The sequence below is a fragment of the Apteryx rowi genome, unplaced genomic scaffold (assembly GCF_003343035.1).
Source record: "Apteryx rowi isolate R43461 unplaced genomic scaffold, aptRow1 scaffold_343, whole genome shotgun sequence".
Taxonomy (NCBI): Eukaryota; Metazoa; Chordata; class Aves; order Apterygiformes; family Apterygidae; genus Apteryx; species Apteryx rowi.
The window spans coordinates 464,085-491,078 of record NW_020449897.1 but is presented as its reverse complement, the minus strand read 5'-3'; the positions used below and the strand labels follow the sequence as shown (position 1 = coordinate 491,078).

Below are 26,994 nucleotides of genomic sequence, written 5' to 3'. Positions count from 1 at the left end.
CACGCTGCAGCTAGCAGCAGGCTTGTGCCCTGGCTTGAGCCAAGCCCAGCGGAGCTGATTGCATTAATGGGACTCAAGCTACAATTGTGCCCATGGTTCCAAAATTTCTTTCATCCCCTTTTGCCTAGGGAAGCGCTGAGCTGTGTGTGCATGTGCGAGTGCATTTTCCTGGTGGACCGGAGAAGCAGGATCAGCCTGGTGGCAAAGCGGAGCCTGCAGCAGGCTGCTTTGACTGAGCTTGTTTGGGCTGTGCTGGGAAGCCTGGCCGACCCCATCCCAAGTCCTTCGCTGGAGATAAATGCCTGGGAACGCCGGGCACGCACAAGGACTCCTGGCGTAAACAACTCCCTGTGCTCGCAGGTGAGGGGTAAGACAGCCGTTCCCCTTGCCTAGGGTGCCATGGCAGCACAGCTCTGGGACCAGCCCCGCTTTTTCCCCACCATGTCCCCGYGGTGGCATCAGGGACCCCCTCAACGTGGGGCCAGCAGACGGCACAGCACAGCCCCCTCCTTCATGCCGAAGGAGGCAGCCAGCCCGAGCACTGCCGACACCCGGGTGAGGGGGTCTTGTTGTGAAACAGCAATGGCCACTGGCGCGCCCTACTTTCTTCTGCTGGCACTTTATTTCTCCACGTGAACGAGCGCACGAGTAAGCCTCGGAGAGCCCCGCTGCCTGCTGCCCGCCAGCGTTTCCATGGCGTCTCGGCCCTGCGGGGCCGAAACCACGCAGACGTTTCCATCTCCGGGCAGCTTCGCTGGAGGAACAGGCGTCTGGGGAGCGACCCGCTCGCAGCCCCAAGCAACGTCCTCCCTCCGCTTCCCACTTCTGCCTGCGGGGCCGGCGGCAGCTCCCCCATCCTGCCCCCGCTGCTTGCACCAGTCCCCACTTTCCCCCGTGCGGCAGGGAGGAAGTCCGGAGATGGCACTGCATTGCAGGACACCCTGCTCTCCATGGGGGCGTGCCAGCCACATGCCCCCCACCCCAGCACGCACCCCATGCGCTGTGGTGGGAAGCAGCCCCCACCCCTGCCTCCCCATCCGAGGCGCCCGTTACCGGCAGGAGCACTTGCAGGCAGCCACGACGGGGTAGGGGATCTGCCGCCAGGCGCACTGCTGAGGGCCGGGGGCCGGAGGCCGGCTGGCCCAGCAGTGCCAGGCCAGGAGCTTGATGTGGGTGAGCTGGGCCGGGCGGCAGGCCATGCCGGGGGGCCAGGAGCAGCAGGCGGGGCCGGCGTCGCAGGCCGTGTGGCGCACCCAGCGGGGCCAGAAGACGGGCCCCAGGTCCACCCAGGCAGAGGTCAGGCGGCACACGGCTCGGTCCACCAGCCACTGGCGGAGGCGCCGGGCCACGGCGCGGCTCAGGTTGCCAGGCAGCCCCTCACCCGGGGGCAGCAGGGTGGGCAGCTCCAGACCCTCGGCCTCCTGCCACAGCTTGCGCCGGTAGCGGCCAGCGCCCTCCGCCAGGTCCCGGCTGAGGGCCTCCAGGTCCTCGACGCTGGCATTGCGGCCTCGCGGGTCCTCCGGCGACATCCAGAAGGGGTCGTAGGACGGGCCCAGGAGCTTGCGGAGCCGCCCAGGCCGCAGGTGCTTGGGCTTGGGGGAGTAGCGGTAGTCRTCGGGGGAAAGGGACAGGCTGTAGGGCCGCACCGGGGCTGAGGGCCGGGCCCGCAGCAGGTGGACAGCAGGGTCAGAGGTGCCAGGCGGCAGCAGCGGGTCCTGGCCGAGGGGCAGCAGGTCCTCCGGCGCAAGGAGGCAGCCTGCGGGGCCCGGGGCGCCCGGCAGCAGTGGCAGCAGGCAGACGAGGAGGAGGAGAAGGCAGCGGCGGCCCTCCATGGCGAGCACTGCTCCCGCGGGCCGCCCCCGGTGCTGTGGCAGGCTGCCGGCTGGGCACGCCGCCCCGTCCCCTCCCGCTGGTTATCACCGCATCCCTCCAGCGGGGAGAAAGCCTTCCCCTTTTCCCTAGTTACAGCGCCTGATACCGCAGCCGCCCTCAGAGACACAACCAGCTGCTCAGAGACACCCCTCCAGGACGAGGAGGAAGGAGAGGTGGGAGGAGGCTGCGCTGCCTGGAGGGAGGGTCATGGGCATTTCAAGGTGAAGGGTTGCCACTGCTGGGAGATATTGGGGAAAAATCCACCTGGGGATCTCAGGGAGGATGCAGGCTCAGTCCACAGGGCTTGGGGTAGGAGAGGTGCCATGTTAGAGGGTGCTGGGGATATGGAGCGGGGAGATCTTCCACCAGGGTGGTGCATGAGCCGGCAGCCCCTGTGGGGAAAACGCCATGGGGTCCAGGACCCTGGGGGCAATTCGGACAGCAGAGCACCTCCGTGCAAAACTGCACCGGAGAAGCTACCTCCACCAGCCCTGCCCCAGGGAGAAGGGGGTGAAGTGGAGAGGAAGAGGCCAGCACATCCTCCTCCCTCGCATCCAGCCTGTCCGTTTTGCCTTCCAGAGTGGGCTGTTGAGCCACTGTGATTCAAAGAGATGTCCGAGCCCTTCCCAACAAACCCCAGAGGGGAATGAAGAGGCAGCAGATGCTCCCCACTTGCTCAGTGGCCCGTCAAGGCCACTTGCTAGCAAACAGGCCTGTTCCCATGGAGATGTGGGATCTGCTGAGATGTACGCATCCCCGTTCTCCAATCCTAGCAATGCTTGCTGTTTCTTTCCCCTTTGCAGAAGGGCAAACTGCAGTTGGACTCTTGTGGCAATGCAGGCCTTCCTAGGTGGGGAGAGATTGTCAGAGGCCTGGGTCACCTCAGAGATCACAGTCTTTTTGCCTCATGTCTCCTCAAACCCCTCCTGCATCTCTGGTGGCTTTTGAGTATTCCCAGAAAAAGACCACCAAGCCACTCCTGGCTTACATCTCCTCTCTTCCAAATTCACATGTCCCCCTCACAGATGAGCTACACTTGGCCCCAGTCTGTGCAATTGGAGGCCTGCAGGGCACATGCCTCATCACGGAGGTGAATACAGCTGCAAAGCGGAATGGAAGAGAAAGGAGGGCTGTGTGGGTCAGGTTTGCCTCTCCTCATGTCAACTGGAGCATGTGCCATACCAGACAGTGCTAACAGAGTACAACCTCTCGAAAAGCCCTCTCTGGACAGTTCCCCCACACACACATCACAGCATCCTGGCATAGGGAAATGCTGGAAAGGTGTCAGACCTGGGCTAGGCAGAAATCAAAAGCCTGCTTTCCCCTTCTTCCTGAGGGTCTGCCATTATGGGAGAGACTGAGGAAGAGTCTGGTCTGCGATAAGGCACTTATTGCTGTTCTATTAATAATTAATTAATAACAGCTAATGATAATAGTTAATTTCTCATTCTCCAGAGGGTTCAGATCCATATCCCAAGGATGGGGCAGGAAGGGATCAGGATAGCTGTGATGGGATGTATATGTTTCTTGGAGGCATTTGGAAACACTTCCTGAAGACCCAGAGGAGACAGGGTGTCTGCAAGGCTTGCCAGGGTCTCTAGGAATCTCTGTCCATCTCCATCCTTCTTCTCCCGTGGAAGAACAGTGCAATTTTTCTCCACAGTCCCTGCCTCACTGGAAAGGGGAAGCAGCTGAACCCACAGGAAGGCTGGGCAGAGAGGAGTTAACTCCAAATCCAACCTCAGGGAGAGGGGAAGAAAAAAAAAAAGAGATCAATGGATCAGCGGCAAGAGCAGAGGGAGGGAAAAGGGGGAGACAGAGAGAGAGTGAGAGGAGCTCAAGAAAGAAAGAGCAGAGTGTGGGAGCGAGAAGAAAAGAGAGCGGAGCTGGTGGCTAACAGAGATGCCGGGAAAATAGAGCTGGGTAGCAGAGCACAGGCAGGGGCAACGGCACTRCTCAGACCAATTCTCTGTGGCCTGCATCCCACGGGACAGTGGGGCTGCCTTCTCCTTGCCGCTGCTGCCTGGGCTGAAGGTCTCTCCTGAGAGAGTTGCGAAGCAGTGGGCCCTTCATCCCAAAGGTGAGTGCCAACTTCCCAAGTGGAGGGGCAGCCCCGGGCTCTGTTAGTAGGGAGGAAGCCGATGCCCAGAGATGCAGTGTAGCCTATGTGCAAGGTGTGTGAGCACACTGGCCTCTGTCAGAGCGGGAAGATCCCATGGGGCCAGGATGGAGGAGTTGGTTATTAGTGGGACAGAGGGGACTGCAGAGCTAGAGAGACAGGGATGACCTTTTGGTATGATACAGAAAGGCTGTGGGGAAGGAGAAGCAGTGTGAACTGAGAGATGGGGGAAGCGTGGGGTGAAAGAGCTTGCACTATCCAAAAAAGAGTTAATTGCATCTCAACAGTTGCTAGATAACAGTGTCTTACTCTCTTCATTGCTGCTCAGTGAAGGACAATTTGTTCTAATAGAGCAACAAGGCAAAGGCTTGTTAGGAGGAGATAGGGTGTTTGTGCTCCCTGCCTGAGAGCTGTGTTAATCTGTGTTGGAGGAAGTTTTGCAGCAGATCACAATACCCCTCTCCTTGAGCTTTGGGATAAATTGCACTCCTTTGCAATGATTATCACTTTGTGCTTCATGATGGTCTGGGGTTTCCCCCACATCCTCTCCCACATCACAGGGACAGATGCTTAGCAGCACAGAGCTGCACAAAGAGTGGAGGAGAGACCAAACAGCAGCAGAGTGTGAGCGAGTTGGGCCAGGTCCCAAGGGCAGGATAGGACCTAACAGCTGATTCCCCTTTCCTGTGCCATATCTACTGGGTCAGCGATCCCCAAACCCTCAGACCATGCTCTATTGCCACTGTCTGCATTTCTTGGGGCCCTTTGAACTCAGAGCTGAAAACAGGATAAAGGTGATACAGTACAATGTGAATCACTTCTGCCAGCTGCTCACACACTGGTTTAGCCTCCACCATCCCAGCCCACTGCCTCCTCTCAGCATCAGGAAGAGCTTTTCTTAGTTGCATCTCCTACATTGAATATTACTATGCAAACAGAGTAAGGGGTAGCCAGACCCAGGGTGGATGTGGTCCCAGCTGAAAGAGGCACAGAGTTCCCCTGGGGCAGGAGTGTGCCAGCGTGCTGTTGTTGAGATGTGTTATCCTGTGCAGTATGCATCATGTCCCTGCTACCGCAGGTGGCACTGCCCCAGCGGCTGACACGGTGGAGGTTGAAGGTACCAGAACTGCTTGCAGCCCACAAGAGCCACCTTTCCTACGTCTTTGCAGCCCTCACTGAGCCCTGTTGAACACAAGCTGGGATTAAAACTTGCCAAAACGAGAAATCCCAAGAGGTTTAGCGGCTTTGGGATTTTATAAGGAGTGTAGAAAAGGTCAGGTGGTGTGGCAGAGAGTCCTTCAGAGGCTGGGAGCAGAGGAGATGCCATGGTGTAAACATGAATCCAGGCAGGAAAAAGGTGTTTTGTCTCAACTCACTCAAGCTAGGCAGATGTGGGCTGACTGATCCCAACAGTATTCTTGCCAGTGATGTCATGAGGATATTGATGTCATCATTTAATCAGCTCATTAGAGGCTGACCTCTTGGGGAGAAATGTGGACATCAGACAAAAGCCTCACTGCCATTTGCTCTCGGTGGAGCAGGGTTTGAGTCCAGCTCAATGCCACCCCTCTGCAATCCTCTTAATCTCCCAAACACCTCTCTCAACTGGTCACCTCCCATCTCCCTCCATCTGTGGATTTGCCATGACCAAATAGGGTTTTATGTGAATCTCTGTGGATCTTGGATTGTGTTCCCCCTCTGCACATATTTCCAACACCACATTCCAAGTGGAGAGCAGGCAGAGCCTCCAAATGCTGTCAGAAGGCGCAGGATACACAGGCACCCAGGGATCAGGCACCAGTTCTAGGGCCAGGGCTCTGGAGGACAGATCAATGCTGGGCCAAGTGTGGAGACTGTGGTCAACACTGAAAGGCATCTGTGCATCCACAGCAATGCACAATCTGGGCCTGGAAGAGGTGCAGTTTCTCTCTTTCTCCCCGCATAGGCTGGCGCTGTCTGATGGGGAGATGCCGGAGGGCTGGAATGCCTCCTCTGACAGCCTGGAGGTGCGAGCTGCAGGGATTATTGTGCCTGTGATCTTCTCCCTCATCTTTCTTCTGGGCACCGTGGGGAATGGGCTGGTGCTGGCCGTGCTGCTGCATAACGGTCAAATGAAGTACAACACCACCAATCTCTTCATCCTTAATCTGGCCATGGCCGACCTATGCTTCATCATCTTCTGCGTCCCCTTCCAGGCCACCATTTATACCCTGGATGGGTGGCTCTTTGGGCCCTTTGCCTGCAAGGCTGTGCATTTCCTGATCTACCTGACCATGTATGCCAGCAGCTTCACCTTGGCCGCGGTCTCCGTTGACAGGCAAGTGACCCCTCACCTTTGAGTCCCTCAGCTCAAGGACAATATGTTTGTCACCCCTGACTAAGGTGTAAGAGAAAGGACAGTCCTTATCCCGTTCAGTGCCCTATAAGAAGCAGACAGGGTCTCCCCAAAAGTAGGGCCTGTGGAACTAGCCTTCATCTTTTACTCCCCATGCCCTCTCTCAGCACCTAGTCAAGCTCGCAGTCTGGTTACCCAGCCCTTTCCCTTCCTCACTTTGACAGGAGGAGTGCAGGCATGCACTGGGGCTTGGTGTCTGCTGGGTAGAGCCAAGAGCACCAAACGCCATGGCAGCAATGTGTCAGAGGAGAGACAAGGTGCTGTCTGGGTCCTGCTCCTGTCCTTTTCTTCCCTGATTCAGGAGGCATGCTGCTTGCGCTGCCCAAGCTAGAACAGCAGAGAGGGTGAGGGAGATCCTGCTCCCGCCATTGGAGTGACCCCAATCACTATGTGAATTCTACATAATCCTCCCTCCTAAGCAGTGGAGAAAGGGGGGGATGTGGCTGTATGGTAAGGGATGTTCAGAAGGCAGCTCCATGGGGCAGGAAGGCAGGGATGTAACTTACCCACCCATTTTGTTTGTTCTCTCCTTCTCCCTCCCCTCCCCACCAGGTACCTGGCTATTCGCTATCCACTGAAGTCCCGGGATCTACGCACCTCCCGAAACGCGGGAGTGGCCATTATAGTGATCTGGTCACTGTCGCTGCTCTTCGCGGGGCCTTACCTCAGTTACTACCAGATTGTCCATTACCATGGGATGCCCATCTGCATCCCCATCTGGGAGAACCAGCGCCGAAAGATTTTGGACATCCTCACATTTGTCTTTGGGTACCTCATGCCTGTGACTGTGGTGAGCCTGGCATATGCCAGGACCATCAAGTTCCTGTGGACCTCCGTAGACCCCCTTGAGAGGATCTCAGAGGCCCGGAAGGCTAAGCGTAAGGTCACCAAGATGATTGTGGCAGTGGCCATCCTGTTCTGCCTCTGCTGGCTGCCCCACCACTTGGTCATCCTGTGCTTCTGGTTTGGCCACTTCCCCTTCAACCAAGCCACTTATGCCTGTCGCCTGGCTTCCCACTGCCTGTCATATGCCAATTCCTGTCTCAACCCCATTGTCTATGCCCTTATCTCCAAGCATTTCCGCAAGCGTTTCAAGCAGGTCTTCACCTGTCTATTCTTCCAGAACAAGAATAGGAAAAAGAAGAAGAGAGTTGGAAATAAAGTCCACGTGGTCAATGTGGGCAAAGGTTTCACCAGCAGCACCAGAGGTTTCTATAGAGGCAACACTGAGGTGACCCAAGTCGCAGAGGAGAATACCAGGTCCTGTCCCAGTCCACTGAAGAGAGACCCTGAAGGTGCCAGTTACACCAGAACATGGACTCACCAGCTACAAAATGCTGTGGTCTCTGTTCAGAAGGGACTGCTGGAGGAGGAAAGTTTGGCAAGAGCTGGCCACCCCCTGGCTGTGACCCCTCCAAGGAGAACTCCAGAGTTTGTGACTGTTCACTGCAGATGAGCAAAGTGAAGAAACCTGTTATCCAGCATGTGAGTAACTGCCCCATTCCCGAATGGGCAGAGAAATGTGGGGCAGTAGGGAATGGGCACAGCAGAGCCACCAAAAGCTCCTGAGGCAACGGTTAACCTGTTGCCAATACTCACTTGCCCACACCATTCATCTAGGATTGGCACAATCCACCCATACAGTGCAGAACAGAGGGACACATTAATGTGACACCAGGTGATCTAGGTGGTGTTCTTACCAACATGTTTTAAGGCTTCCGCTTCCCAACTTCCTAACCTGCTAATTTTGTGTAGCACCTTGAAACTCCAGGAGGGAAGCAACCAAAATGAAAACATCCTGGTAGGAAATCCAAGCTGTGGAAGACACTTCAGAGCATGGGTAGGAAGGGTGGGAAGAGTGCACGTAGACCTCTGTGTGAATACAGTAGCTGGCAGCCTCTCTTCCTGGCAGGGTTGTGGTGCTGTGCCCAGGCCCATGCAATGAAACACCATTCCCTGCTCCTGTACCTTTCTTTTCCCATGATCCAGGGGCAGGTCTAATCCACCTTCTCYCCTTCCCTAGCCCCTGCATCCAGATCAGAGAGGGCCTTGTCTGCAATACTGTCCCATGTACAAGGAAATCACCCGTTTGTATCAATAGCTTGATTATACTGATTATGCTGCAGTCACTAATCATATTCAAATGATTTATGTCACAGCAGGTGAAGAATGGAAAGGTGTGTGTGCTGACACCTCTGTGTGCCCTCCCCCAGTACCTGTGGATGCTCTGATGTTCAAGGTGGAAAAGATCATCAGTCCAGTCTCTTCCCTCCACCCTGCCCAAGCAGGAGACATTTCCTAGAGCTCTGTTCCACCCGGCTTTAACTCTTGCAAGCACTTCCTGCAGGACACTGTCCCATTTCCTAGTGCCTCTTGCTATTCAGAATTATTTCTTGATAGTCATCCTTGATTCTAAACAAACTRACTCCATAACTCCTCCTTCTACCATGTTATTCCATCTGACTCGTCACTCTGCTGACTTTCTGTTTACTTATTTCAAATTCCTGAAGGATAGCTGCCTCCCCTTTTGATCTTGGTAAGCTACCCAGAGCTTCATCCCTTCCTTCTCTCCTCAGCAATCCTCTCTCTCACCAGCCCTTCTCTGAACCACATCTGGTTTGTTGCTACCTGGTTTTCACATCTCTCAAAGAGCTCCAGGGTCAGCAGGTGTTTCCTTTCCCTACAGCCAGCCATGACAGAGTTTCTCTTGTCATTGGTGGAGTGGCATCTGTCACAGGGCTGAAGAACTTGTTCTCCGAGTGGTGATGCTATCTGGTGATATTAGCCCCATGTCTTCAGCTTACTGGCTTGGCCAGATTTTTTTCTTCTATGATGTAATGACAATTGTGATTGAATTGACAGCTGTCACCAAGCAAAAGAAAGTACCCAGCAAAACCCAGCTGTGAAATGAGCTAGGGAGCCAGATGACAGTTGCAATGGGACAAGGGGGAAGGTGTGAGATGGTCCTGATTCATACCCATGGAGAAGAAATAGCCCCATCACACTCATGTACACATAGTTTAATCTTATCTCTTCAGTGCCCCTTTTTACCTGACAGAGCGTTTCCAGGAGAGCACAAGGCCAATACTGTTCAGTGGGTTGGGACATCTTCCCAAATGGCCACTTCTGTGGGGTTACCATGACAGCCATGTCCACCTGGAGGGACTGCTTCCTCATGTGAGTGCCCTTCAGCCACAGCAAAACTTTCCCTTGCTCTGGCCACTGTCACCTTCCCTCCCACCATGCTCTGAGCAGCTGAGGAGAAGCATTTAGTTGTGACAGCAGCCGAACGACACCCTCACACCAGGGCCGAGCGATTCCCCAGCATGACTGTGGGAAGGATGGGAAGAGCTGCAGGGACAGGGGGAACAAGAGATCACATTCACCAGGAGGTGCTGGAATTTCTCCCCTGCTTGACCTGAATAAACACCTGTACTTTCCTCTGCCTGTTGCATTTGCTGTGTCCTGGCTGCACTCTCTGCCTGGCATGCAGCTCTCCTATTTGGGCTGGAGGCGATGGAGACTGTATGAGCTGTCCGACCAGTCTGATGGTCCTGAGTCACTAGCAGGATATCATTTGTTTTATTTGATTTTGCAGACACTGCAGAAGGGAATGGAAGAAGCAAAGCTGAGGATTTGAAGAAGGATCCTAGAGCATCACTAGTGTTCAATATATAGTCATAAGAAATGGAGAGAGACATAGAAGCAGAGAGGGGAAAAAGGAGAAATGGTGAGAGAACAGATGGGAGGGTAGCAATATACACAATAAATGTATGGGCTGGGCAACAAGGAGATTAGAAGGTGGGAGTTATTCACTAGGACAGAAAACAGTGGTGAGAAGAAGGCAGGGTAAAGTGAGGGGGAAGAAGCAGAGGGCAGAAAAGAAGGCATCAGTGAGGCAGAAAGCAGTGTGCTGGCAGAGCACCCACATTTTGGTAGGAGCCTTCTTCCCCACACATGTGCCCAGAAGTATCACGCTGCTCCAGAGCTGAGGTGAGCATCATTCAGCCTCATGGGGCCCCAGCCCCATGGCAGCTTTCGCCAGCATTTCTCGCATCACTGGCTTGCCAGAGAAGCCCAGAAAAACATCCTCCAAGTGGGGCCTTTGATTAGCCTAGGAATGAAGGCAACAAGCTGCGCAGCAAGCATCCCCTTCTCCAGGCAACTCCCTGCCTCGGGGCTGTGTCACGAGGGCACACTGAAGAAGGCAGCTGGCGGCACTTGCATCACTGCAATAACTTCATTTCCATGGTGCCTGGCAGACCCGAGCCCTGAGCACGCAGCTGATGACACAGCTCCATCAATGCTGAAAACCAGCTCCTTCTGGGTAGGGGGAGGCTGCTGAGGAACCCACAGGGACAGGGCAGGAAGAGAAGAGTGCTATAGCCAACAGAAGACAAAATGTTCCCAGGGAAAAGGGAACTACCAGACTGGCAACAAAGCAAGGACAGAGGAGAAGRGCTGTCCCCTTCTGTCCAGGCCAGGTGGGCAACCAGGCGGCAGAGGGGAGGCCCCTATGGCAAAAACTTGCAGGAGAGTCAGGAGATGAGTGCCATGGGAGAATAAAAGTAATCTTCCCTCCCCATTTCACTCCTCCTCACCCGAAACAAGACGCTGCTGGCAGAACTTGCAGAGGGAGGAAGATGCATTGCGTGTTTCAGGCCAGATGTAGTCATGACATGAGTGGGGCGGAGAAGAGGATCGAGCAGGGGCACTCTGCTTTCCCAGGATGTAAAGTCCATCTGCTGCATGTACCGTGATGACAACTGCCTTCTGCCTTTCTAGCCCTCCCCAAATCTGCCCTCTACTTCCAGGGAGATGGGAAAACCAGGGCAGGGTCAGAAACACTCTGGCAACATCCATACCAGCAGGCGCTCCAGAAGCAGGGCAAGGCCCACACGCTGTCCTCCCATGGCTCACCCAGCTTTTGGTGACACTGTGGGACAAGCCTGGGAAGAAGTCTTAGGAAAGACACAGGCAGGTCACCTAAGAGACCATGAAGCGGAAAAGGGACTGCTTTTGCCTGGCCTTGCAAACCCTGAGGAAGGGAAGGGGACCTGTCATGGAAGGACCTCTGTGGTGAGAGATGAGGGAGAAACCTCCATTAGCATCACGCTTCCAGGAGACACCCTCAGGGGCTTTGCTTTACTCCAGGAGTGGCAAAGATTGTCAGGCCCACAGTTTATTCTCACCGAGATGGCTTTCTGTTGGCAGAGCTCCCGTAAGAGATGAGCTCCCTTGTTCAAACCTGTTGTGCTGAGCTCAAGCTGCTGAAAGCTCCTCTGCAACCTCCTCCAAAATCCTGCAGCCAGTCCAGGATGCTGCAGTATGCTTCAGCCACAAAGCAATAAACCTACCAGTGTCCCAAGTCAACATTTACTTTAAATTTTTTATGATCACAATGGCCCTCCTTTTCCTTAATTGTGCATGCCATTTAAATAGTGCTGTGCAGCTCTTGAATGTGTAACTTCTAACGTGATGCAGACTTCTGCACCAACAATGCCCTAGTATCAGGTGAAAAGAGGAAGCTTGGCAAAAAATGTTTAGTGAAAGCAATGACATTGTGGGACACTCTGGACAGTCACACTAAAGAGCTCAGCTGGAAAATGGTTACAGACCTTCATGGCAGCAGTAGGTTTCAGAGTGAACATGTTTGCCAATCACCTCTCCTTTCACAACAGTTGGCTTCACCCTCCCCTCCACAGCTGCCACCAGCTGGTGTGTGCATGGAGTTACTCTTCCCAGCAAAGACCTACAGGCTGACTTTCCAAGTAGAGACACAAGGACCAGATGCTGTGGCAGATCCCGTAGGCTAGAAATCTGCAGGGATCATACTGCTCGCTTTACAGCTAAATTAAAACAGCGAGGCACAACAACTAGGAGATAGGAGTGCTGACACCGGCAAGTCTGCAAAGCATGCTGCAGCCAGAGGTGCAGCCGGCAGGTTAACCCCTCCAAGATGCAGGCTCACACTATAGGTAATTTGCTGACAGCCTGCTGATTGTCAGGAGCTGATTGCCAGTGTGAGCCTGCGGCAAATGCAGAATCATCGGAGGCAGCACAGTCCTCATTGGTGGTGTCCTGAGCCTTGTGCAGGATCCAGAAACCACAGTGCCCTTGCTTCCACCGGTGCACAGAGGGACCTCAGAGAGGCAACCAGCAGTTGTGGTCAAAAAATTAAGATTTTTGGCATCTCAGGGAGGGAGGGGACTGAAGCTGTCTCTGTGGCTCCTGGCCCCGCTCCACTCCAGCTCCCTACCAGCAGGGCTGCGACACTCCTGTCCTGCCTGACACTGTTGGAAATGCCCCATCCTTATCCTTCAACACTTTTCGGCCGCAGGGAAGCTAGTAGTTGCTGCCCCCAGCCCTGGCCTTGCCGAGCCAAGGGAGCCTCCCCGAGGCGCCTTCCCTCTCCTGGGAGCTTCTGGCTGACCTGCCCCATCCCCAACAGTGGAGGATGCAGTTTGCTGGCTGGTCCTTAGCAATTGCAACCATCTGCAGATCTCTCCTGGAAGGGAAGGAGAATTAATGACCTGCCACAGCTGTCTCGGCCCAGAGACTCCTTCTGAAGCTGAAGACGAGGTTGTGGGCACTGTGTGGCTGGGATGGGGGAAATCAGACAGCGAGGGGAGCTACAGGGCTTGCAGAGCTCYGGTGCGTGTTAGCTGTCCTGGGCAATGCCACAGAGCCACAAGCCCCCCCTTATTTCTCTTCTCTTCCTATCCCCTGCCTCAGCTTGCATAAATCTTCCCTTACTGCTTTGTCCTGCCTGCTTTTAAAATTCTCAAGCGACATGGTATTTATAACCCCTGCTGAAGCTGTTGCACAGCCCACTAGAGCTCAGCAGCAAAGACACCTCTTTCACCACACTGAGGCCAGTTGAATTGTTGCACTGGGCATTACTGTTCTTTCCACTTGAGTGTTTGATGTTGCTCTCTGCACCTTGAGTCTCCTTTGCCTCCTATCCCTGTTTCTGATTTCTCTGGCTCCCTTGGCACAGTAGTTCCTTCCTCCGTGGTCCCTGCAGCTCCTCTGAAGCCARTTCCCTCTAGAAACACCTCCAGTGTGCTCTGCCCACCTTCTTTGGGATTGCTAAGCCTGCAGCTCACTGCAGTCACCCTTTGCATGTGACTCTGGTTGGGGGCCAGCCCAAGTAACCACAAGCATCCTCAAGGTAATGTGACTAACTCAATAGTTTCTCTGGGCGAGGCCCCACATCAGAGCTCAAACCAACAGAGGGAGAAGGGAATCGAGGCTCGAGCAGTGACATAGCTCGGCCCGACGCTGCCTGTTCTTGCCCGTGCAAGGTCAGGCTGTGTCTCAGCCGTGATCCTGTTCCTTCCTGGCTGAACCTCCAGCATTGGCACACTGGGCTTGCGGAGCAGAGGGGAGCCAAACCGACAATCAGGTTGGGACAGACTGCTGCATGGCCAGGCTAAGCCCAAACCAGGGCAGAGGGGCAGGGAGAAAATTTGTGACGGAAGGTGGATTTAGCAGGGCAGGTGTTTGCAAGCCCCAGCTCCCCTCCCTTAGCTCTGACTAGTACTAAAAGTCCCTATTTTGGGGGGCACATAAGCAGGAAGGGTAGATGCTGCACCTGGCTTGGGTCTGGGGGAGGCAGGCGGCCTCAGAGCCAGCCAGAGCTGGGAGGGAATTCCTGTCTGTCCAGTAACAGAGTACAAGCTCCAACTGGTTTAATAGCTCAAAGGTAGAAGCAAAGAAAAGGTGTCATGTCCTTGATATGGATCTGACTTTAATTAAAGCTGAATAAGCTTGATTGCTGCTTTCCAACCATTCCTATAAACACAGCCTCCCTTCCAGACTGATTAGCATACTGCAGTCTCTGCTCACAGCTTTTTGCCTTAATTAATGATTACTTGCCTATACTTGTCCTCACTCAGGCTGATGAGCTTTGCTTTAACCCTGGAGAGGCCAGTTTGCCACACCTGAAAAGTGGCTGAGCGCAGCAATGAGCCAGACAGGGAGAAGCTGGGAGACACGTGTTTTCCAGCTGTTTTAGGATCATGTATGGATGTCCTCGGTCACGTAATGGTGGCAATGGGACTTGTAGCAAAGGAAGTTGCAGTGGTCATGTTGTGGAAGGCAGGGCTGCTCTAGCCGGACTGTGCCCAGCAGGCTCCCTCCCTCCTTGGCTCCGGCCACCTCTGCCCAGCACTGGGACTGCAGCTCCAGGTGCTGGCTGGGCTGGGAGCATCCCAACAGCTCGGCCACTGGGGCATGCCCCAAAAGCACCTGAAAATCTGGAAGTCTCAAGCTGTTCCCTCTCCCTCCCTGCCCACAGGCGGACTGGACCTCCTTGCACTGTCTCCTACCCTCTCTTGGCCTCCTGCTCCACATGGGATGCTTCTCCCCCATCTCCAAACTCTGCCAGCACTCCAGCACCTGAGCCAGGCTAAATTGAAGCTTTAATCAGACTGAGTTAAATCTTTCCCCCTCCATCCAGGTCAAGGTCTCTTAACTTCCCTGCTTGCTGCAAGTGAAGTTTTGTGCAATCTCAGACAAAGATGCTGGAGGCAGCACAGCCCCTGCCCCGCTCATAGTCTCTGCTCTGGCACCTTCTGCCACGCTCCTCTGCCTTGCCACCTTTGCCATGAAAGCAGGGAAGGAGTGGTTAAATAGTCTCTGAGATAAAGTGGCAGCAGTGGCCAGCCCCTTCCCCACATCAGGGCCCAGGCGTGCGGGCAAAGGCTGCCTAGAAGGGGAGTTAGACCCCTGCATTTCCCAGCCTCATCTCTCCAGGGGCTGGCACAGGGTCTCCTGGGCCCCCACATGCCTCCTTYCAGAAGGAGAGAAACATTGCCCCATACGTGTGTGGCTGAGGTAGCCACAGCTTCTTGGGCCAGGCTGTGGAGGGGGATGTGAAGTACTGGCCAGCCTCCTACCCACTGTGCCAGGGCAGGCGGGAGGACAGCCATCTGTTGAGAGACTTAGGCTGGTCACCAAAGAAGAGATCACTATTGCAACTGGGGCACTAGGGCGATTGCAGATGGTCCTTGCGGAGGGGAAGGACATGTGTTTGGGGCAGGCCTCTGAGGCTGGCAGAGGAGGGACACTGGTGCTATCTAAAGAGGAAACAAGCCAGCACCGGCTTCAGTGCAAGCTGGGCTCACCTATCCTCTCCGGAGCCACTTCGCTTTGCCAGTTTTGTGCTGCTCCTGGTACCATTTGTCAGGTTGCCCACCGCATTCCCAGCTCTTCTCCCAAGTGGCTGCAGATAATTTAAAATCCAGCCTGGGTTATGAGCCTGGGTTATGAGCAGTTCTAATTTGCTCAGTTTGCTTTGAGTTTAGCCTTAGGGGAGTAAGATGCTCACCTTGTGCCTTGAGACCCCTGAGGGCTTCAGGTCTCTTCTCTGTTGTCTCATTGCCATTTGGAAACTTCCCTCAGCATGCTTTGAAGGCTATGAATGACTGAGGAGTCCAGATGTTGGCCAGCCCATGGAGGGCAGTTGTGCTAAGTCCCACTCAGTTGCTGGACATATAGGAAACACAGGCATCTCCCCTGTGTACGCACAGTGAGCCTGATGCTACTGGGAGGTGTCAGATCTATATATTAAGAGACGATCATGCGCATGCCCCTGCTTCCCTGGCACACCAGACTTCTTGCATTTCTTTTATTTTTTTTCAGGAAATCCTGAATACAAATCTGGCAGCCCTATTGAGGGAATTCCCTGTCTGAAGACACACGGGGATGGGAGACAGAAAGCCAGGGAAAGTCATTATGAGGACAACTGAGGCACCAATTCCTGGGCACAGAGCCTGCTGGAGTAACAGGCTTCAGCACTGCCTGGTTTTCTCTTGTGTTCATGTAAAAAACAGGACTTTGTACAGACACTCTGCAAACAGCCAAGACTGTACTGCAAACACATAGCTCATGTCAGGACAACCTTGCCAGCTCACAGGCAGAGCAGTAATGATGTGACAGGGATGATTTGGGTGTGCAGCACAATTAGCTATAGACAGAACTGGTTAAATGCTTTTGGTTTTAGCTTTCTGTCTTCTAGTTCTTAATTCATGACTGGACTTAGCAGGTTGCCAACTGATTATTTTAATTCTTCTAATGACCCTATACTAAAAACTCTCTCTTCCCCTCACAAAGCTTTCAAAAAAACCCAGACAAATTCTATCTGCCATATCTCCTCTATCAGCTTCCTAATCAAATTTCACAGCTCTTCCATCTAGTCACCCAGTGGGCTCTGAGCAGCCCAGGGCTGCTCTCCCACTCTGGCTGGGTGCAGTGCAGAAAGAAGGCATTCTTTTTCTGCCAGTACCTTTCCATGAGGAAGATGAAATCTGACTTGCTTACTGAATGAGCAGAGAAAGCAGACAAAAGGGTGGGAGGGTTGCTGGAGATGCATCATGGGGCTTATTTGGCAGCACAGAGTAGAATTACTGTGAGAGATTTGGAGTTTGCTGGAAAGGCAAAGGGGGAGGAACTAATGGAGTTCTGCTGTCTCAAAAGGTTGTTGACTCAATACCCTGGAGTTTAATTATTTCAATTGCTGAAGAGTGAAAGGCAATATATTCTTGACGTTCATGCATACTGCCGCTTGGATTTTGGATTCACTTGTATGGGTGAGCAGCTTCTTCAGAGAAAGGCTTTTTGCTTAATAKCATCTATGTAACTTTATTATGAGGCTTTGTACAGGGCTGTTGCTTCTGCTGTGCATCCTCAGTGAAATGCAAGCAGGTTTTGAGTCTTCACTTGCTTGGTGAGCCGTTCCTCAACCTGGCTGGTTTAGGTTGTGGTGTCTTACAGTCCAGGTCCTTTAGGCAGGAGCTGAAGGGCCAGTGAGGTTGCTGTTAGGTTCAGTGATGGGGGTTTCAGGGCCTCACTGTAGAGTCCTGCTTTGGAGGAGGTGGGGAAACTGAGTGCATTTAGAGACCAGATGGCTGTAATGGGGGAGCACGAGCCTTGAGTTAAGTCCTGTTTGCCAGAGTGTGCTGGCAGCCCAGTACCATGGCCCCAAGGAGGGGGATGTGCACCATCACGCAGTGGACAGACCAGGAAGGTGGCAGTTGACAGCATAGCACAAGGAAAATAAGGAGGCTGTATTGAGTTTAATGGCAAAATAAATAGCAGAGGGAAAAATGCTGTTGAGTGTTTTCTTTCTTCATTACTGCAGATGACACCTCTGGGACGTGTGGAAAGCTGCCCCCAACCTCATAGCTATGGGCTGCACAGGGAAATCTGTGGCCCAGGGTGCAGGTGCGGGGGAAGAGCTGTGAGATGAGGCCAAAGACTCTAGGCCAGGAGCAGCAGCAGAACCAGATGGTGCCAGTGAACAGCTTCCAGCACAGTGTGAAGCCACACTCTCCTTCTCCCCTTGTAACCATTCCTTTCCCTCTTTCCTTCTCCAGCACTCAACCTTTTTTGAGACAGAGCTGCTGAGCATGGCAGGGTGGTCCAAGCATGACCAGCTGACACAAAAAAGCACAAGACTTTTCTCAGGACAGTGTCAAACAAGTGGCCTGGCTCTCCACAGCACAGTACTCCAATCCTGAGGGCAGAAAAGCAGAACTGACTACAGTGATTCCTACATGATGCATTTTTTCCCCCAGTGAAAATCAGATCCCATATTCTCTGTCTTATCTTGTGCTATCACTAAAGTAGCAGAAAAGCTTCCTACAACCCTGCTCTTTGCTTGCCTCAGTTCCTTGTGCCAGTCTTCAAGTGATTCCCAGCTCTGGCTCACCGCCCACCGAGGCAGCAGTGCTGCAAAAGAGGCAAGGTGGGTGCCTGCGGCTGGCTGAAGCACCCCTACCTTTCCATTCCAGGTGTGCAGACAGGAGCAGTTATGAAAAACTCCAACAACAGACAAAACAAGAGCCTGAAGAGCTGTGGACAACAACTTCATGTGTGTTCAGACTAAAATCTTAGCTCTGAACCCAGCTAAAGTGTATTCCTGGTTTTGAGGAAAGCTTCCAAGCTGCATCAAGTTTGCAGATAACATCTGCAACAGAGGTAACTACRGCTATAAAGAGAAGCTCAGCAGCCTGCTCTTTGGGTACCTTAATGGTCTCCTCAGCAACAAAGCTGTTGAGGGCAGAAGCAGTGACAGCCAGGCATAGATGGACACCAACACTAGGCCATGAAGAGGGGAAGAAGCAAGACAAGTAAAGGCTGGACGCAGAGTTCACCTACTCCTCAGATAGGGACCATCCTGCAAATTCTCTGTCCTGCCCAGGGGATGTCTTTCCCCAGCACCTCATCCCCTTGCTGTTTCTTCACAGCACAGCCATTTTATTTGGCAATGGGCAAGATACAAGAGTTAGCCACCTTCTCCCCACTACCTCCATATTTATGCTGGAGCACAGACTGGGAAGGCTGTGCTCTCCTCTTTGCAAAACATGTCTTCTGCCAGCTTGAAGCAACCCTGCTGAGATTCTCCTTCCTCTATTTTTATGGTTTCACAGCAACTAACTAGAGTTAAAGTTTGAATTTCTTGGCTGTGAGAGTGGGATCAGAAGGTGAGTCAGCAGCTAAGTACCTCAGTCTGCAAACAGACTGGTGTTTGAATTCAAACAACTTGATATTGTCATTTCTAATTTCAGTACCAGGTTTGAGAGCAGCAGTTACCAAGTTTGGTGCTGTGCCTGGGGCCTGGAACATATGTAAAGGAGAAGGAATGAGCTGAGGAGTTCAAAAAGGCTGACAGGATTTTATTGAAGTTCAAAATACAAAAAGRTCAGATTGTCTCCCACCCCCTCAGTATCCTTCCCATCCAGCACAYCATAACGAAGCATCAGTATTCACAGTGACAGCTCCAGCCAAACCACAATATTGTTAGTCCCAACAGTGGCCTCCCAACACCCCAAGGACCAGCCCATTTAAAGCCATGCATGTTTCTGATATCTCAGCTTTGAACATGGAGGTCAAGTTAAGTCTTTTCCTGGACAAGGAAAGGATCAGTCTTTAGACAACATGAGGCTAACTGACCTGATGGTCTCTGAAGAACGCTCTGAACTGTGGCTGTTACAAGATTAAGCTGAATCCTAAGAATGGGCACTCCAAACCTACAATTCCCAAGCTGTGGGATGGGTATCACTATCAGCACACCAAATCATTTGAGTGTGGTACACAGATGGGAACTCAGATTGCTACTAGGCATATTCTTGTCATCCTGCTGCCAGTTATGCCCTGCCTGCAAGATAGCACGGACCCCTGCTCCAAAACTAAGCTGCCTACATCTTCATTACTGATCTCAGTGGAGCAAAAGCAAGAGAGTAGCAATGGCAATTCTCTGCATCCGTCACAGCTGCATCACCTCAGGCTTCCAGCAGAGGTCATAGCTCTTTCCCCAAGCTGAACCTAAGAGCCTGGTACAGCCCATCTCCATGACAAGCAAGAAACACTGCATGGGTGTCAGCTCTGGGTTTGGTGCCACTATGGCAGCCATAAATCCATCTCCATCTCAGCCCAATAATATGGCTGAGTACATAACACCTCCTGTTGCCTGAAACCACCAGTAATGGGAAACAGAAAAGTCAGTTATGGTGGGGTTCTCTGCAAGATGTAGATGTCTGCCTGAATCTGCACTAGGATTAAGCCACCCCCAAAACCATATCCTTGCATCAGGGCAGCTATTATTTGCTAACTGTCTACCTGGGTACTTCTCACAAGTATTTCACTGTAGTATTTAAGCACTAACTTGCAGCAGTGATTTAAAAAGTGGGGTCAGTGGAAGCTGATAGTCTAGTGATTAAAAGCTTTGTACCCCATTCATAACCAGATAAATTCTCTCCCCTCTGACTGTAGGCTCTGGGGAAGGTTAGGATTAAGCCTCTGCCCTTGTTTCTAAAGGCAGTATGTTTGCTCAGCTGCCAGAGTACAGCATTAAGTGTGTGTTATTCCCACCGCACAAAGCCTTCTGTTGTCCAAGGCTTCCACTCCCCACCCTGTGCAACTCTGTACTGCAATGGTGGCAAAAGAAGCCTATTCCAAGCAGATCTGTGATGCTGGTCAGCTGCTGAGGGCACTAGCCAGGACTGGTGACCACACATGGCTCCAGCCACCACCTACATTGAATTGAAGAGCTTAGGAGAAGGTGGAGTACCTCTGGAAGGGGCATCCTACTCAGCGCCATCTGATAAAAAGAGGAGCAACTCTTTTTTTCAAAAGTCTCAGCTGCAGCACTCTATTGTCCAAAGCTCACTGCCAGCCCATGAGGCAGCTGTGGCAGCAGCCACCAGGACAGTCTGAGCACCACCCAAAGAGTGGATCTGGCAGGAATGGCCAGTGGCAGCAACGTTCATTCAGCAGTCTAGGAAGCAGGCTTTAGCTTCCTCTTTTTCTCTCTAAGGCTTCTCCTTTCGGATCAGGGAGATGGCTTGGAAGCCTGTTACCTCTTCTCCATCTTCTGCATCTGCAGGCTGAGCGACGTGAAGCTGGCCAGGAGGTCTGTAACCTCATCCACCTGCCAGAAGAATAAAGTTGGCCATTAGCAGGGGAAAGCAGTTGTGCAGTTGTCCACCACCACATCAACTGCCATGTAGCAGAGGCACCAGGATCACTGGTAGTGCTCACAACAAGCTTACACTAGGACAAGATCCCTTCATTGTATAATCATGTAGGAGGGCTCCTGCTCAAGCAGGTCCTGGTCTGAATGCAAAGGAAGCTTCCCCTGCTTCCTCAGGACATCAATGCTTGACCTCCACCTCACACTATCTAGCCAGTCCTTAAAATGGAAGCATGTTGCTGCACTATCCAGAACTTAACACTGGTATCAAGGTTGCTTCCTCTAAGCCTGTTTCTGAGGGCCAGTCTTGTGTAGCAAAAACCAGGCCAGACTCCAAAGCAGCGCTGGGTCTGTGCTGCTTCCCGGCCTTAAAATGCCTGACCCTCAGCCCCTTTGATCTCCAGCTTCTCTGCTGAGCATACTAGCCACAGTGGTGCTTCCTCCCAAAGGAGTACCACAAGTCATCACATAACTTGGCTGCTTTAGCCCATGTGAGCAAGAACACATCCTCCGTAACTCTGTCTTCAATGTCACCTTGATCAAGCAGTTGAATTCTCCTGAATACAAAAGCCACAACACAAATAAGTGAGTCATAGTAACTCAGTGCTGCCTACCTGCTCTTTTGTGCTGGTCATCTGCAACTTGGAGCAGAGGTCATCCAGCTGTTCCTTTTGCTCATGCCTCCCCAGACGTTCCAGGTATTCCCTTAACATCTGGATAATCTGAAACAAACAGGCATTAAGAGGCAAACATCAGGCAGTTGTACCAGGGTGCAATGTTTCTACGGGAGAAGCAGTTGAACTGCCAAGCACAGCCTCGTGGTGTGGCAGAGTACGTGACCCCAAGAGAAGAACATGTGCAAAGCAACTGGCCAGTACCACCAGCAGCAGCAGAGCCCAGTGAGTCACCAGAGGAGTTGATCAGCCACAGACAGGCTAGTTGTGATCCTATGCCTGGTCAAAGAACGGGTAAGAGAGATAAGCCCAGCTGGAGAAGCACAAGTTCTAGGATTGCCTTGAAAGCACCAAGCTTTTCTTCATGGTCAGCTAGCTTCTCTCATTGTGAGTAGCAAGGACTTCCTACTCCATCAGGATCTGCTTCTGCACTGTGAAAATCAGATGGATGGCTCCTACAGTGAGGCCCACACCATGTGCATTTGTGATGCAGCACTGCAACTTGCTCCTGTCCCCCATGTCCCCGCATATTAGAAACAGCAGGGCAGCCTGCACTGGGATTTAGCAGCTGGAAATGCCCCATGAAGCATGTGCCCCTACTGAAACACATAWGCCATAACTACAACTTCATGCTGCAGTCCCTCAAGCTGTCTGTCACAAGCAATCTATCTTACATAGTGGTTGAAGAAACAGTGGTCCATACAGCCTGAGAAGTAAGACATTCAATGCATCCTTGGCCTACCACAGCCAAGAGAGGTCCTGCAAAAATTCAGGGTAGTGGTTGGAAAAAGGAGGGTCTCTGAAAACAGAAGAAAAAGTCAAGCTTTCCCCAAAGCAGCTAAGAGCCTAGAGAGAGGTATTTAAAACAGCTGCCAAACGCTATTTGACCTAAAGGGTGCAGGAGACTGCCAGCAGCTGCACCACCTTACCAGAACATGTGAGTGTTTCTTTTACCTGTTTCACTTCAAGGCGTACGGCCTCCAGGCTGTGGGAGAGTCCTTCCTGCAGGATGTTAAGCTTTGATTTAGCCAGGTGCAGCGGGGTTCTGCCAGCTCGATCCAAGGCATCAACTCTGGCCCCTGGGAAATGCACAAGTAAGGACAGAAAGTGAGGTCTGTCTAAAGACTTAGCATCCCTGGGGAATATCAACAGGGGCAGGGCCAGGAAGGAATAGGCCATAATTGTTAAAGAGGAAGTGTTACCTCCGCGCAGCAGCGTGGTGATGACAGGAACGTGGTTTGTGCAGGCAGCTGGGGAGGGAAAACACAAGACACAACTCAGAGTGGTGCTAGCCCAAAACAAAGGAGTTTCTGCTCAGATGTGGAGGTTGCCGCTTCCCAAAGGGCTCTTTGTCATGGGAAAGAGGAACAGCCCAACTGTTAAGGGTAACCCTGTGGGCTGGAGCCTGGGTACTCTCTCTGGAACATGTCTCTTGTTCCTTGGGGCTGTCAGAGGGAGGGAAATGGATTTTCCCTAACTCTGACCCTTAACCCTTCACAAGGAGTAAAGCTAATGAAATCCAAAGACTCCCTCCTAAGTCTTTAAAGCTGGGGATTGGCTACTATGATGCACGGGAGAGGAGGATGCAGAGGAAGAAAACAGCAGGGCAGTGTTCACCTTTCTGCATGCAAAGCTCACCTACATGGCACTTACCCAAATGTAAGGGAGTGTTTCCCAGTCCATCTCTCTGGTTTGGGTCAGCCCCGTGGTCCAGAAGCAATTGCACTGGAAACAATGACACGGAACCATGTCAGTCCCTTCCCTTTGTCCAGCAGGTCAGGACCCATATGCCACAGTCCCTGATACCCACTCCTCAGTGGCGTAAGAAGCCTTGTTTGACAGTGCACAACTGCACCACAGGTCTACATGGCAGCCAGCAGGCTGCACCAGGGATGCTTCTATTCAGCTTAACAGCTTCCTCCCACAGACAGGGAACTGAGGTTTTGGCAGCAAATACAGAAGAAAATAGGACATATCTAAAGGACATATCTAAAAGTACCACTGCCACTGGGATCCCTGAGTGGAGGAACTGGGACTGAGGACATCCTTCCTTCTACACCAGTACAGCCCTAGAGCTGGGAGCTGCTGCTGCTGCTCCCACCTCAGCAAGAGGACTTGACAAGTCCCAGAGTTGGGATTCAGCTGACAACCTTACCACAGAAGACAAGGAATATAGCACTGTCATGTGCTGAAACAAAATAAAGCATTTTGTCTGAAATCTCTGCCGTGGAGAAGTCGGATCACAGATCGCTCCCTCCCCACTCACCAATGTGATCRTTGCCATTGCAGGAGGCAAAGTGCAGGGCTGTCCGGCCTTTGTCGTCTGCAGCACAGGGGTCAGTTCCATCCTCCAAGAGTTGCTGCACTGACAGCACCAAGGAAGAGAAGAAAGCACATAAGTTGAAGGGGCACCTGATTAGAAGGGGTAATGTTCCCACTCATCCACACATAGATACATACTCTGCCAGCTGTCAAGTAACTCAGATTGAGCCAGCTCCTGCAGGCATTCTGGCCGAGCAAAACTAGCCTAGACAATGTGCTCTCCACCCTCAGTGGGACCCTGTTACAGTTCCCATTGGCTTACATGCATTACCATAAAACACAAGCTGTAATGGCTGAGGCTGAAGATCTATCTAACCAAGCATTCAGGCTCCAAGACAATCAGCAGCAAATGTCTATGGAAGCGCATAAGAAGAGTGCAAGGATATGGGACTGTATCTCACAGCCTTTAGTCACCTGCATTTCAGTCAGAATTAAAATCCTGCACTTAATAGCCCTCAACAGGCTTTCTCCATGTATTTGTGCAGTTAGTTTCTGAGAGCCTGCGTAAACTTTTTACATCAATGTGTACCTCTGGTGAGGAGTTTCACAGTGTAACTCCATCCTGTGAGAACAAACACCTCCTCTTGTCTGTTTTGAACATGCCACTTCCTGGTTTCATCTGAAACCCCAAGGTTTGTTTTTTTTCCTCTATACTAATGGTGACTACTGATTGGGAAGCAGGCAGGTGAGTGCACTGACATGCAAACAGCAGTGCAAACATACCCATAGGGAACGATGTATTCAAATGAGCGAGTGAACAGCCCTAGCAGTCCTGTCTAGAAGCTCTATCATCATTTTCTCCCATTTGTTCCCCCTGATCTTCCACCTAGCTACTTCTTCAATGCCACCACAAGCCCTGCTTGTAATCAGAGCTGTCTATCTTTCTCAGATAAGAAAGAAAAACCTGCTCACACAAAGGCAGAGGAAGCAGTATGACTCTCCAGTACTGGATACTACGGCGGCAGAGACTAGTAAGGTCTGAAAAGACTTTTAAGTAACTAAGAGTAGCATCTACAGCAACATGTGCAAGTGCAACTGTAAGGGCTATTGCTCCTGATGTTTTGAGATTTTCCTCATATGGTAATCAGTGCGCAAAGTAAAGCTCCTCTTGTAGCTATTAAAAATACTGACAGATTTGCTATATTTTGAGATCTTTATAGCATATCCTGTAGCAGTCAGAGCTGGCCAGTGTTAGAGAAAAGATACCAGATAGCTCAGACAACTGAAAGTTACCATTCTCCTGAGTTTCCAGAGCTAGAATTATGGTCACATTTGAATTTCTTCCTCTATGCCTACAGCAAGGATCATCTTAAAATGTTGTACAGAAGTGAAAGTCACATCTGAAAAGATGGAAGTGGCTAAAAGGGGGATGTTTGACACCCCAGACAGAAGACAGGGATAGAAACTGATAGTCCCACCAGACGGAATCATTAATGGGGAATGCTTGACCTAGTCCTTCCCTGAAACCAGCAGGAAACAATGGGACTTCTCCCACCCTCACCAACTTACAAGTGAACACTTGGTGCCATCACACAAAAGAGCAAAGATTTTTACTTGTTGATGAATGATAAATTCATCATCAGATACTTCTTCAAGTTGTTGAGTAGACAAAACACAGCAGGATTATTAACAGGGGAATCTGTGTATCACATACAGGTGTTAAACTCTAAACTGATAGAAACAAAAAAACTCATAGAGTATGATTTTTTCAGTCTTCTTCTTGACTCAGTGACTGATGCCATGTCATGTACTTCCTGTACTGACAGAGCTCAAAGCTGACTGATCTGTCAGTTCACAAAACAAGGTGTTTGACAGCATGGCTGGCACTGTGTGTTCTCACTCCTCTTGCTTATTCTTGTCCCTTCAATATCCCAGTAGAAACATAGAGAGGGAGGGTTAGCTGGAGGGTGAAGCATGACAGAGAACCCAACTGTCCTAATATATCAGGAGTTTCTACAAGTCAAATCATTTCCCAATTCGTTTCACAGCAGGAACAGTTAGGCCAGTAAACTGAGGAACAGTAAAACCTAAGAGGGACAACATAAGAGGCCAATACTGTAAGACGATCTTGCCACTGAATGCTTTGTATCAGAACCCAACTACCTAACAATCTATAATGTAAAAGGGTAGTCAGAGTCTCACAGAGGCTATAAGCCTTGTCTGAAGTCAGTGTGAGAGGCAGACAAAGAGGCCAGTGCTGATCCTTGTTATGACCTACTGGGCCACGTTATCTCAAAATACGGCTTGTATAACCATAACTTTTTCTTCTTCCGAAAATAATACTTTTTTGCTGCTTACAGTAGGGCAGAAGTTATATACCAGAAGAGCCGGAATAAAAGTGGAGTGCTGATTTAGGGCAATCAGACAACTAACACAATGAACCAGACAGTGAAAAAGTGAATGTTACAATCAGCCTCACTCTGCTCAGAGAACAGAACAAGACTTCAGAAAAGCAGTTTCTAGATTTACAGCTTCCAAAGCACCATTTCTAAAAACCAGCTGCATTTTTTTCCTCCTCTTCTAAAATAAAGATCCTGGACAAAATTGCCCTTCCAGCATGAGATGTGAAGTAGGACTGGCAGAAGTCTCACCTGTGTCCAAGTCATTGCCATTGGCAGCTTCACGCAGTTTTTTCAGAGCTAGGGAGAAAAGAAGGCAATTACTGGAAAGCACAGAAGAAAGAGGAGCATTTCCCTACTGAAACATCCCTGCTTTCTCCTGAGGCTGGCCATGGCCCTCTCGCTGCTGGCAGGACCTCCCACTGCAGGGAGCGAGGGTACTTTCCCAAGCCCCTCAGCATGCAGAGCCCACCTCCTGCCAGAGGCCACGCACAGGCAACCCGAAGCTTTACCGGCCTCGCACAGGCTCCCTGCCTCCGAGGCTCCGGTTACCGGCCCCAGCCGAGCCAACCCGCTCTCATTACCCTCGCCGAGGCCTGAGGGACAGCACGGCTCGGCTGCCCTCCTGCCCCCAGCGCGGGGCCTCCCTCGGGGCCATGCCGCCTCCACTCACCGTGGCTCTCCTTGCCCGTAGGCCCCAGCCTGCGGTGGAGGCGGGCGGCCCTGCGCAGGCGGCGCGCCGGGATCTTGCCCGCGGGCTCCTCCCGCTGCCATAGGACGTGCAAGTAACCAAG

General features: G+C 52.0%; 3 protein-coding genes across 3 annotated transcripts; 1 reads left to right on the top strand and 2 right to left on the bottom strand.

Moving 5' to 3' along the window:
- Positions 1–1,049: 1,049 nt before the first annotated feature.
- Positions 1,050–1,832, bottom strand: LOC112969322 (noggin-like). The gene has a single exon (XM_026072510.1). The coding sequence runs from the start codon at positions 1,830–1,832 to the stop codon at positions 1,050–1,052; it is 783 nt and encodes a 260-aa protein (XP_025928295.1).
- Positions 1,833–5,958: 4,126 nt separating this feature from the next.
- On the top strand, positions 5,959–7,842 carry GALR3 (galanin receptor 3). Its single transcript, XM_026072505.1, has 2 exons — positions 5,959–6,308; positions 6,939–7,842. The coding sequence occupies exons 1-2, from the start codon at positions 5,959–5,961 to the stop codon at positions 7,840–7,842; spliced, it is 1,254 nt and encodes a 417-aa protein (XP_025928290.1).
- An 11,206-nt stretch (positions 7,843–19,048) lies between these two features.
- Positions 19,049–26,901, bottom strand: ANKRD54 (ankyrin repeat domain 54). The gene is made up of 8 exons (XM_026072573.1): positions 26,874–26,901; positions 26,453–26,500; positions 23,806–23,899; positions 23,193–23,264; positions 22,742–22,789; positions 22,494–22,618; positions 21,480–21,587; positions 19,049–20,823 (listed from the first exon to the last, which is right to left on the bottom strand). The coding sequence occupies exons 2-8, from the start codon at positions 26,471–26,473 to the stop codon at positions 20,749–20,751; spliced, it is 543 nt and encodes a 180-aa protein (XP_025928358.1). The 5' UTR covers positions 26,474–26,500; positions 26,874–26,901; the 3' UTR covers positions 19,049–20,748.
- Positions 26,902–26,994: the final 93 nt, after the last annotated feature.